At 33.9% G+C, this 13,081-nt stretch overlaps 1 protein-coding gene and 1 pseudogene across 1 annotated transcript; one reads left to right on the forward strand and one right to left on the reverse strand.

Moving 5' to 3' along the window:
• Positions 1-1,505: 1,505 nt before the first annotated feature.
• Positions 1,506-2,055, forward strand: LOC120163684 (annotated as a pseudogene).
• Positions 2,056-2,218: 163 nt separating this feature from the next.
• Positions 2,219-12,191, reverse strand: LOC120163715 (bifunctional epoxide hydrolase 2-like). The gene is made up of 6 exons (XM_039173567.1): positions 12,094-12,191; positions 11,776-11,990; positions 11,518-11,694; positions 11,206-11,444; positions 7,079-7,152; positions 2,219-2,524 (listed from the first exon to the last, which is right to left on the reverse strand). Exons 1-6 carry the CDS (start codon positions 12,155-12,157, stop codon positions 2,352-2,354), a joined length of 942 nt encoding a protein of 313 aa, XP_039029498.1. The 5' UTR covers positions 12,158-12,191; the 3' UTR covers positions 2,219-2,351.
• Between the last annotated feature and the right edge of the window lie 890 nt (positions 12,192-13,081).

Below are 13,081 nucleotides of genomic sequence, written 5' to 3' on the forward strand. Positions count from 1 at the left end.
TTCCTAAAGTACCGATACTATGATACATATACTTATAAAAGTATCGATATCGTCAACATATCCGGTAGCGCTTTACCGGTATTGTCATATTAAAACCAGTTTTGTCAAATTTTAACATGTTATATTGTCATGTATCGATACATGTGTCTAAGGTATCGATATTTTATAGGCTCTATTATTACAATTCTTTTAAATTCATATAGTACCGATACTTTGGTGCATATATTTATAAAAGTATCGACACAAATTTCAACCATTCCGACATCTCTTTACCGGTTTTGTCAAACTGAAACCGGTTTTGTCCAACTTCAACCTGTTATATTGTCATGTATCGATACATGTGTGTAAGGTATCGATACTTTCAAGACATTTTCCTTTTTTCATTTCTTTTAAATTCCTACAGTACCGATACTTTGGTACATATACTTATACACGTATCGATACAAATTTCAACAATTCCGGTAGTTCTTTACCGGTTTTCTCAAATTGAAATCTGTTTTGTCAAATTTCAACCAGTTTTGTCAAATTCATTACATGTTTTGTCAAATTGAAACTGAAATTCTCAAATTTCAACATGTTATATTTTCATGTATCGATATGTGTGTGTAAGGTATCGATACTTTATAGGCGCTTTTATTGCAATTCTTTTGAATCACTAAAGTACCAATACTTTTATACATATACTTATAAAGGTATCGATACATGTCTATTTTTAACGGTTTTCATCACTTTCTTATATATTATTATATATATCGATATTTTTGTGCACAATATCGATACCTACCGATAAGCTAAGTTTGCCTGTTGTCAATTGTTTTAATATTTCTTTACGTTTTCCACCTACAACATTATTATTACTCAACATTTCCGGTAGCACTAAACCGACTTTTTTAAGTATCTTATTAAATTTTCAGTCACACTGTTTCTTTACTGTATATTAGTCCGCCGTTCCTGAGACAATCTCGTATCTTTGTTGTGGGTGCAACAGCGACACTTGAGAAGAGTAGACCTTAATTTGGTGCTGAAAAAGAAGCAACCATGGAAAGGATTGGTAGATACGACGACTGGTTTGCCAAAACGACAACCGAAAGTAGGATTGAGATTAACCACAGTCCAAGTAAGAACCATTTTTGTTTCTCTTTTAACTCACTGCTTTCCCCCTTCAATTATGTGGTTTATATTGTATTCTTCAATTTTCATAGGGGTTAATTATTATATCAACATAATTATGAACTTGTACAATTTATATATACCAGAGAGATTAGCAAAAGAATGGGTAAACTACTATATAGTCACCCAACTATTCTTATAGTTCCAATTTGATCACTCAATTATTTTCTTTTCAAAATCATATCTACTACTCATTACATTTTAATTTTGTTTCACATATATTTAAAAATTTAACATAAAATAATTTTTTAAAATAATTGGATAGCATCACAAAAATACTCTCAATTATTTGAAGCCTATTTAAATTAAATCTAAGGCGAATACATTGGATCGGAAACGGAAAACATCATGGATAACGGGGTCGTGGTGGTGGAGCTTCAGAGAAACTCAAAAAGTTTCGCAAAGATAGTAGAAAAGATCGTGAAACTGGAAAAGAAGATTTTCCCAAAGCACGAATCACTTGCTAGATCTTTTGATGAAGAACTTAGGAAAAAAACAATAGTGGATTGCTTTACATAATAGATGTTCATGGAGAGGTTATCGGCTATGCTATGTATTGTTGGCCCTCTTCACTTTCTGCTTCCATAACAAAACTTACAGGTTCATATTCCCTTTTCTCTTTCCTTTATAGAACAAATTTTATGTTATTTTCTATTGATAATTTGTTTTCAACCCTTAAATGTTAAAATATTATAGGTTCATCCCTCCTAAACTTTTTTAAGTTTTTCTTCCTAACATAAAATGTTATTGTCGTCCTTGCTTATATCCCATGGGGAAATGCACGGAGGTGATAGCCCATGTTCCCTATTTGAAGGGATTGGGGGTATGGCAGTATACCCTACCCTACCCATGATTGAGCCCTTAGGCTCTAGATTCATGGCATAGGAACACTAAGTTGTAAACTAATACAACAATCAGTAGGTATTGATTATCTACTTTTTTAGAACAAATATGCACTTGGATAACATTTGCAACGAAGTATTTGTAATTATGAGATGGGTTGAACCATCTATTAAGTTTTAGATTATTTGGAAGCACACTTCAAATGTTTATACTAATGTTACACTGAAACTGCAGAGATTCTTCAAATACATTCAAATTTGACAATCACCTCTTCTATTCTCATTACCAACGTAGGCTTCAACCATGCGAAAATACAGATAGCTCATGTTTTTCTTCTTTTATTTGTTGTGTTTGTTGAGGAAGGAGATGATGAGTTGATTCACCTCCCCATGAAGTTGTTCTTGGACGAAATGGGTCCCTTCTGAAGAGAATGTGACCTCCAAATCGGGAACAAACTGCTTGACTTTTCCAGTCTTGATGTAGTCTTCCAGCCCTGGGAATTTCATATATACTCTTTCTCTCCAAGATCAATAGTCCTGGAGCACTGATTTTCTCATCATCCAATCCACAAGACAACATCACGGTCTTACAAGTAGAGATGATATATGTTGAAGTTTTAATGTTTTATTTAAATTACAATTTATTACTTATATTTTATGGATTTTACATTTTAGTTATATTTTTTCCTTACTAATTTTTACTTTGCGCGTGATGATTTTCATGCGTAGGTTCGAATAAAGTAGAGGTTGTAAAGTAAGGAGCTTGCCAGCATCTTATGCAAAATCAAACCTACCAACTGTATCAATAAGACATCCTAACTTGACTTATTAGTGGTGTGTAAATTATATATGTTGGGTTGCTTTATTAGATTTATTTTAAAAGGGTTTGCAATAATAACTAGAGTTATTTTCTTTAGTTTTGTCTAATTTTAGTATTAATCATTTTTTGAGTGAATAGTATAAATTTTATATTTTAAATGGTTTAAAATCAAACGATATCGGGCAATTGTATTTGGATATGAAACAACATTGAAATGCTATACATGAACTTTATTCTTCTCCTTCAGGTGTTCAATTATAGAGTTCAGTCTTTTGATGCTACATATTGTTGACACTTCCTACATTTTTTAAAAATATATAATTTTAGTATTTTTATATATCGTTTATCACAATATTTACAAATTTAATGAATATCTTCTTTTCATGTGCTTTCCTCCAAGCTTTATATTGTTGACTATCATTTTTGGACCGTGTCACATACGGTTCCTTCTCAGCATCATTCATCGACTTCCATTTCTCCAACACCTCATGTTTCACATGAAATTAAGCATAAACGTTTCTTAATCAATAAATTAATACTAAATAATATTCAATGTCAATTTCAGTTTACATATCGAACCGATGTTGTAATTACCAACTTTCTTCATCCTTTTGCATTCAGTCATTACTGTCAAGATTTAAAATTTGTAATCAATTTAAATTTCTTAAATTCTTCAATCCAATTACCATTTCAACAACAATTACACAAATACATTGATACTTACTAGAAGTACATATATCCACCCAGTGGTAGCTTTCGATTTACTTCATTGTTGATACTCTCGGGCTCCATTTCCATGTCATCTTCACGAACAACAATTGCAAGATCCATTGAATTTATTTTTTCAAATATCAGTTTATGAACATTCAAGCATTAAATTAACTCAAATCAAATCAAATACAAGTTACATACAGTTTATTCAATATACAATTATCGATAGCTAATCCTATAGTAATCGAGTTTCCTTCAAAGGAATGGGTATACACTCTACTACAAGTATTGGTAACTTTATACAACATACAATATCATTTTCTATCTATAATATTATATAAAAGTATCGATATTTATTTTCTACATAGAATATCATTTTCTACCTGTAATCAGTTCCAAATCATTCTTTACTTCAAAAACCCTAAACCCATAAACCTAATCCCTATTTTCGAATACTGTAATACTAAAACACTAGGGTTTTCTTCAAAGGAATGAGAATACTCTCTACTACAAGTATAGGTACCTTTATACAACATACAATATCATTTTCTACATATAATATTATATAAAAGTATCAATATTTATTTTCTACCTAGAATATCACTTTCTACCTGTAATCGGTCCCAAATCCTTATTTACTTTGAAAAACCTAAGCCCATAAACCTAATCCATATTTCTGAATACTGTAATATTAAAAAAACTAGGGTTTCGACAACATACTTTTAAATTCAATTGCAGCAACAAACAAACAACTACGCTTTAAAAAACGCATTGCTTCTATTTCGCAACAACTAAAACGCTTCGATTTTAAAAACTACAGTCGTCTTCTATCCATTTCAGAGAAATGTAGCAATGCCTTTGATATTTTAACCATTTATGTTATTTATATTTAATCAATACCATTACCCAAGTCTCGATACTTTTGTGTAAGGTATCGATACTTTCGAAACATTTTCATTTCTTTGCAATTCCTAAAGTACCGATACTATGATACATATACTTATAAAAGTATCGATACCGTCAACATATCCGGTAGCGCTTTACCAGTTTTGTCATATTGAAACCAGTTTTGTCAAATTTTAACATGTTCTATTGTCATGTATCGATACATTGTCTAAGATATCGATATTTTACAGGCTCTACTATTGCAATTCTCTTAAATTCATAAAGTACCGATACTTTGGTGCATATATTTATAAAAGTATCGATACAAATTTCAACCATTCCGGTATCTCTTTTCCGGTTTTGTGAAATTGAAACCGGTTTTGTCGAACTTCAACCTCTTATATTGTCATGTATCGATACATGTGTGCAAGGTATGATACTTTCGAGACATTTTCCTTTTTTCATTTCTTTTAAATTCCTACAGTACCGATACTTTGGTACATACACTTATACACGTATCGATACAAATTTCAATAATTCTGGTAGCTCTTTACCGATTTTCTCAAATTGAAACCAATTTTGTCAAATTTCAACCAGTTTTGTCAATTTCCAATCGATTTTGTCAAATTCATTACCTGTTTTGTCAGGTTGAAATGTCAAATTGAAACCGAAATTCTCAAATTTCAACCTGCTATATTTTCATGTATCGATACGTGTGTGTAAAGTATCGATACTTTATAGGCATTTTTATTGCAATTCTTTTGAATCACTAAAGTACCGATACTTTTATACATATACTTATAAAGGTATCGATACATGTCTATTTTTAACCGGTTTTCATCACTTTCTTATATATTACTATATATGTCGATATTTTTGTGCACAATATCAATACCTACCGATAAGCTAAGTTTGACTGTGGTCAATTTTTTTTAATAATTCTTTATTTTATGTTTTCCACCTACAACATTATTATTACTCAACATTTCTGGTAGCCCTAAACTGACTTTGTTAAGTATCTTATTAAAATTTTAGTCACATTGTTTCTTTTCCTTATATTAGTCCGCTTTTCCTGAGACAATCTCGTATCTTTGTTGTGGGTGCAGCAGCGACACTTGAGAAGAGTAGACCTTAATTTGGTGCTGAAAAAGAAGCAACCATGGAAAGGATTGGTAGATACGGCGACTGGTTTGCGAAAACGACAACCAAATGTAGGATTGAGATTAACCACAGTCCAGGTAAGAACCATTTTTATTTCTCTCTTTTAACTCACTGCTTTCTCCCTTCAATTATGTGGTTTATATTGTATTCTTCAATTTTCATAGGGGTTGATTATTATATCAACATAATTATGAACTTGTACAATTTATATATACCAGAGAGATTAGCAAAAGAATGGGTAAACTACTATATAGTCACCCAACTATTCTTATAGTTCCAATTTGATCACTCAATTATTTTCTTTTCAAAATCATATCTACTACTCATTGCATTTTAATTTCGTTTCACATATAGTTAAAAATTTAACATAAAAATAATTTTTAAAAAATAATTGGATAACATCACAAAAATACTCTCCATTATTTGAAGCCTACTTAAATTAAATCTACGGCGAAGACATTGGATCGGAAACGGAAAACATCATAGATAACGGGGCCGTGGTGGTGGAGCTCCAGAGAAACTCAAAAAGTTTCGCGAAGATAGTAGAAAAGATCGTGAAACTGGAAAAAAAGATTTTCCCAAAGTACGAATCACTTGCTAGATCTTTTGATGAAGAACTTAGGAAAAAAACAACAGTGGATTTCTTTACATAATAGATGTTCATGGAGAGGTTATCGGCTATGCTACGTATTGTTGGCCCTCTTCACTTTCTGCTTCCATAACAAAACTTGCAGGTTCATATTCCTTTTTCTCTTTCCTTTATAGAAAAAATTTTATGTTATTTTCTATTGATAATTTGTTTTCAACCCTTAAATGTTAAAAAAGTATAGGTTCATCCCTCCTAAACTTTTTTAAGTTTTTCTTCCTAACATAAAATGTTACTGTCGTCCTTGCTTATATCCCATGGGGAAATGCACGGAGGTGATAACCCATGTTCCCTATTTGAAGGGATTGGGGGTATGACAACATACCCTACCCTACCCATGATTGAGCCCTTAGGCTTCAGATTCCTGGCATAGAAACACAAAGTTGTAAACTAATACAACAATCAGTAGGTATTGATTGTCTACTTTTCTGGAACAAATATGCACTTGGATAACACTTGCAACGAAGTATTTGTAATTATGAGATGGGTTGAACCATCTATTAAGTTTTAGATTGTTTGAAAGCACACTTCAAATGTTTATACTAATGTTACACTGAAACTGCAGAGATTCTTCAAATACATTCAAATTTGAAAATCACCTATTCTATTCTCATTACAAACGTAGGCTTCAACCATGCGAAATGCTGATAACTCATGTTGTTATTCTTTTATTTTCTGTGTTTGTTGAGGAAGGAGATGATGAGTTGATTCACCTCCCAATTAAGCTATTCTTTGACGAAATGGGTCCCTTCTGAAGAAAATATGACCTCCAAATCGAGAACAAACTCCTTGACTTTGTCAGTCTTGATGTAGTCTTCCAGCCCTGGGAATTTCATAAAATACTCTTTCTCTCCAAGATCAATAGTCCTGGAGCTCTGATTTTCTCATCATCCAGTCCACAGGACAACATTACGGTCCTACAAGTAGAGATGATATATGTTGAATCAAAATAGAGTAGGAACTCTAATTGATCGAAAAGAAGAAAAAATTCTCTTTAGAATAATCTCACAAAATTGCAAAAGATGAAGAACTCTTAAGAAAGCTTTCAAATGCTTATAATTAATATTTTATTGTTGGATAATAAAACTCAAATACAAGTAGGGTATTTATAGGTTACAAGAAATAATCTAAACCACTCATTGAAATAACCACAAAATAATTTAAACCATTGAAATTAAAAATGAGAAAAATACCTAATTTTTCACCTAACTAAATTGATGTAAGCAATGACATCAAAACTAAATTGATGTAACCAATGACATCAAATTAATTTAGGTGTGGTCTTATTTAGGCTAATATTGACTTCTCAACACTCCCCTTCAATGTTAGCCCCCATTCTTTGAATCACGCCAAGCTGACGACGGAAATGTTCAAACTTTCCAACACTCAAGCTTTTTGTAAACAAGTTAACAATTTGCTCATCTGTCTTGACTTGTCTCATCTCAATCTCTTCTTGTAAAACTTTTTCCCTAACAAAGTGGTAATGTACTTCCACATGTTTAGTTATTGTATGAAAAATAGGATTCTCCGCCAGCCGAATTGCCGATTGGTTGTCATAGTATAACATAACTGCATAATCTATTGGTTTATGTAGATCATTCATTAGTTGTATCAGCCACGTGCTTTCTTGAGTTGCCATTGCTGCTGCTCCTTATTCTGCTTCTGTAGTTGACTAGGACACTGTCGGTTTTCTCTTGTTACACTAAGAAATTGTTCCGGAGCCAAGCTTAAACACATACCCAGTTGTTGATCTCCTAGTGTCATGATCTCCTGCACAACATCACAATAACCAACTAACTTGCAGTCTTCACCTTTCTTGTACAAAAGACCATAGTCAATTGTACTCTTCACATATCTTAGTATTCGTCGAACTGCTTCCAAATGAGGTTTCTTTGGATTTTACATATACCGACTCATCACACCAACTGCCGTTTGGTTGTTGATACACGCTAGTTGCCAAAGATTCTGAGTCACTCTTTGTTCGACATCATTGCCGTCTTGATTCATCTGAACTTGTTTGGAGTTGAACAGTATGCTCCCACATCTTTTGTTGCAGCTTGTCTCTAAATTCTCTCAAGTCTGGAAATACCTCCTTCTTTGAGGACCACCAAGAAGATGCTTCATCAAATACCATATTTCATGATGTTTAGCATCTTCCACTCATTGGATCACAACATTTCCACCCCTTTCTCTGGCTGTCGTATCCCACAAAGATATATCTAACAACTTTCTTGTCAAACTTGCTTCGTAAATGATCAGGAATAAACATATAACATACACATCTAAATACTCGAAAGTAGTTTACTGTAGGTTTCATTTTCCATAGTTTCTCAAAGGGTGAAATAAATCCTAACCTTGGTTGAGGAAGTCTGTTAATCACAAAGGCTACAATCCTCATTACTTCATCACAAAACCTTCCCGGTACATTCTTTGCATGTAGCATACTTCTTCAAATTTCTACAAGATGTCAGTTTTTTCTTTGCGTTACATCATTATGTTGTGGGGTGTTGGCACAAGTGTACTGATAACATATTCGACATTTCCTTAGGTATTAAGAGAACTCATTTGAGTTATATTATCCTCCATTGTCTGTGCGCAAGCAACATATCTTCTTTCTCACTTATCCTTCAGCTGAATCTCTGAACTCTTTAAACTTTCAGAATGTGTCAGATTTTTCTTTCATAAAGAAAACCCACACATACCTGGAGAAGTCATCAATGAATGTTACAATGTACCGCATACCGCTAATTGACTATTGCTTAAATGGTCCGAACACATCAGAGTGAACTAATTCCACTGGTTCTTTTGCTTTAAAATTTGACTCGTCATATGGTAATTGGTGTACTTTACCATACTGGCATCCCGCACAGACCGTGTCTACTCTCACGTCTAATTGAGGAAGCCCCTTAAGCATCGACTTTTCACCATCACATTTAGCTTGTAATAGCTAACGTGACCTAACCGCATGTGTCATAGATCTGATGTCTCATTTTTTCTTCTCCTGTCTACGGATGCAGACTCTGCTGATATTACGTAAATTGACTCCAAACGTCGTCCCTCCATTGTTGGTGTTTTTGAGATTTTGAGGTCACGATAAACCTTCACGTATTGGGGATAAAATAAGACATAATGACCTGGCAAACATCTTGAAGTTACACCTGGTTAGAATTATATCGAGGCGTAACTATCGTCTTACCGATGTGAGTTATCGGTAACCTTGAGTTGTTAGTTTTCACCACCACACGACCTCCATTGTACTCAGATATGTTTTACAACTTCTGTTTGTCACCCGTCATATAATTTGAGCAACCCGAATCTACAATCCAATCATTATTGTAGTCAATCCGTCATGTGTTGTTATTGTGAGAGCTAATTCTTCTTCCTCCGTAGCAAATAACGCTTCAACATCCCAATCATCTTCACTATTCTCCTTCGAGCTAGAAGTAGAAGTATTACTTTCAACATGATTTTCTTGGTCCAACTGTCTTTTGCCATGTGACCCATCTTCTCGCAGTTGTAGCACTTGCTATCGAACTTTCTACTATTACCGCGAGTCTTAGAAGCTTCCTTGAACGAGAGTCATTCCTTCCCTAATGACTTTTTGTCTGTTCGCTAGTCTTTTTAGATCCGTCTTTGTTGTTCTATCTTGAACCAACTCTGCTTTGGTTGATGTAAAACATTTCCTCTTCACTCTTTAGTAAGACTCCTCCCATTTTCTTGGCCATAGTTTCTTGGTCTGTCAGCAAATTTTCAAACTCAACAAGTGATGGTTGTGTCGGCCATCCTTGTACAGCGGCTACAAAGCTTCGGTATTCAGGTCTCAAGCCATGGACAATTATTCTTTTTATCCTGGCTTCCCCAATAGAAACTGTCGGATCTAATTTTGAAATTTCACAACATATCAACTTCAACTTATGAAAGTATTGGGTAATCGCCATGTTGCGTTGCGCCATTGATAGAAGTTCATTCTCCATAATTTTCAATTTTGTATCGTTCCCCTTTGAAAAGAGTGTAGCGAAGGTGTCCCACGCATCCTTCGGTGATTTAGCATCCCGAATGTGCTCCAACATTTCCTCTTCTATTGTGGTCTTTAAAGCAAACATTGCTTTGCCTGCTTTAATTTTCCATTTTTGCAAGATGTCGTTAGCATCTTCCGCTGCCGGTTGTGTAACTTCACTACCACCGATAACCTTTCACAAGTCTTGACCTTGAAGGTAAGACTCTATACATGTTGCCCCCGTGTTATAGTTTTGGTTGTTGAGCTTCTTGATTTCTCCAACTACTTGAAGGTCACCCATCGTAACAGTAAGGCTTTGACTGCATCAAACAAGCTTGAGTAACAAACGTGCAGAGTACTAAATTACTCTAACACAAAGAAGCTCCACAAGGTTTGTAATAATCCCGACAATAATCTCAAGAAATATTTTTTGATGTGGAAGATCAGTTAAAAAATGCAGCCACTGAGCATACTTGGAATTTCAAGAGACCTTATAACGTGGCTTTGATACCAATTATTGGATCAAAATAGAGTTGGAACTCTAATTGACTGAGAAGAAGAAAAAACTCTCTTTAGAATAATCTCACAAAATTGCAAAAGATGAAGAACTCTTAAGAAAGCTTTCAAATACTTATAATTAAGATTTTATTGTTGGATAATAAAACTCAAATACAAGTAGGGTATTTATAGGTTTCAAGAAACAATCTAAACCACTCATTAAAATAACCACAAAATAATTTAAACCATTGAAATTAAAAATGAGAAAAATACCTAATTTTTCACCTAACTAAATTGATGTAAGCAATAACATCAAAACTAAATTGATGTAAGCAATGACATCAAATTAATTTAAGTGTGGGATTATTTAGGCTAATATTGACTTCTTAACAATATATTTTAGCAAAATACAATATTTTATATGACACACGGTTGGTTTGACTATAGTTCCATGAATCTCAAAGCTTCATCTTACCTGTATGGAACTTGCAGTGCAGTACGGAATCTGCTTTTCTCGTATGAAGATCCGTACTCTGCAACATCTTCCTCGCTCAGCCATGGCGGCAGAGAAGTAGATGAGTCAACCAAATCCATGATCTCTTGATTATTAGAAGCTGCAACTGGGGGTTCACTTCCGGAGAACATAATATAAATCTTGCGTACTATTGTCTTTGTGTCAAAGCGGTCGAAATCAACTTCAGCTCTCCCCGGTGTCTGCATGAGAAGGGGATTTACAGCACACAACATGCCGGACATGACAAAGTCGAGCTTAATTTGTAGTACTCACAAGCCATCTTAGCAAGTAAAAGCCTGATGGAACTAGAGGAAGTTGTGTTTGGAGTGGAGAAAAGCCTGGTAGAAGGAAAGGAACGCCTAGTAAGGTGATGGTACACACTATTTCAGGGTGAAGTACGCCCACCATGGTGGCTACGAAGGCCCTGAAATCCTTGGAAACAAGATGTGCCTGGTTTCAACGGTTGAAAAAGATGAACATATGTGCCGGGATCGCGTACTTTAATATATCAAAGTCGATAAAAAAGGGTACCTTACTGATTCCTAAAGAGTTGAAAAGGGCAATCACATCATCAACAAAATCATTAAAGGTTGCCCTCTCTGGTTCTGATGGATGGTCTGAGAGTCCATAGCCCCTAAAATCAAAAGAAATAGCTCGGTAGCTGGCGTTAGCCACCGCAACCATCTGTTGCCTCCATGAATACCAAATTTCAGGGAATCCATGCATGAACACCACCACCTTAGGACCTGCACGCTCCCACAAATCCCCATCATCGTAAGAAACAAGTTATATCTACTAGGAATAATTAGGCAAAATAAACAGGTTGAGCAGTATTAAGTAATTTCTAACCAGATCCAATCTGGGCCACATGAAGCTTCAGTCCTTTAGCTTGTTCATGGCTTAGCTTGTTCATGGCTGTGCTCAATCTTTTCCATTGTTTAGATAGGTGGATCAAGTGGAGTGAGACTGGTATCAAAGCCTTTCGAGGTATCTGTAACCCGAGCCTTTTATCAAAAAAGAAAGGCAAAATGGTAGTTAAAGCGCTCGAACTTTTAGGGGAAAAAATCAAGGCTCCAATAATTTTTTTTTTGCATCCAAAGTGGTATTCCAAGTAAAAAAAAATGAATCTGATTCTTTGATGCGTCGTTGACCAACGGCTCTGTTATTTTGTGCTAATATGGCGCGTTAAACAGGCCAACATCCTATTTTTCTCTCGATATGACCCTCCAACTCAAGAAAATAACACAATTTATGTATGATGTGGTATTTTTTTTCTTTTGTATTAATATTGGTGTGAAATTAATTAATAATAAAAATGTTGATGCAAACCCCTTAATTAATTAAACTTAGAGTGGGAGATAAGTAACAGTCAACGTTCTTTTTTTCTACAATTACAACATACAAGGTGAGGTACAAATTGTCACAAATTCATTACATTTATGCATTCTTCGTGTGATTTGGACACTATACACTCACATGATTAAATATGTTAAATTATTATAATCAATTCAATATGTTAAATTTTTACATATGGTCGCATAATCGAAGAGAATATATGCTTTAAAACAACCACATGTTTTATAGAAGCTTTAAAGAAGATAAAAACAAGTTCATTATGATCACGAGAAATACAAATTATTGACCATTAGACTTTGTTATATGTTATGAGAAGAGAGTGAGAGTGTAAATAATGATGAGAAATAAGAAGGGTAATAGTAAAATTTTATTATTTGTAAAAATAAACTATTAAAATTATAATTTTAAATATATATATATATATATTATTTTTTTAAAATATAAAAAATAGTTATAGTTGCAGGGTTAAATAGGGTATTAT

This window comes from Hibiscus syriacus, unplaced genomic scaffold, assembly GCF_006381635.1.
Source record: "Hibiscus syriacus cultivar Baekdansim isolate YM2019G1 unplaced genomic scaffold, ASM638163v2 tig00111493_pilon, whole genome shotgun sequence".
Lineage (NCBI taxonomy): Eukaryota > Viridiplantae > Streptophyta > Magnoliopsida > Malvales > Malvaceae > Hibiscus > Hibiscus syriacus.

Bases quoted from the DNA above. Each gene is read 5' to 3' on its own strand.
- LOC120163715 (XM_039173567.1), bottom strand. From the start codon at position 12,157: ATGAACAAGCTAAGCCATGAACAAGCTAAAGGACTGAAGCTTCATGTG. The intron at 7,153-11,205 runs GTAAGATGAAGC...CTCTACTTGTAG, and splicing joins GCACTGCAAGTTCCATACAG to GACCGTAATGTTGTCCTGTG. The intron at 2,525-7,078 runs GTATTTTATGAA...GGAGAGAAAGAG, and splicing joins ATTGATCTTGGAGAGAAAGA to TATATATGAAATTCCCAGGG.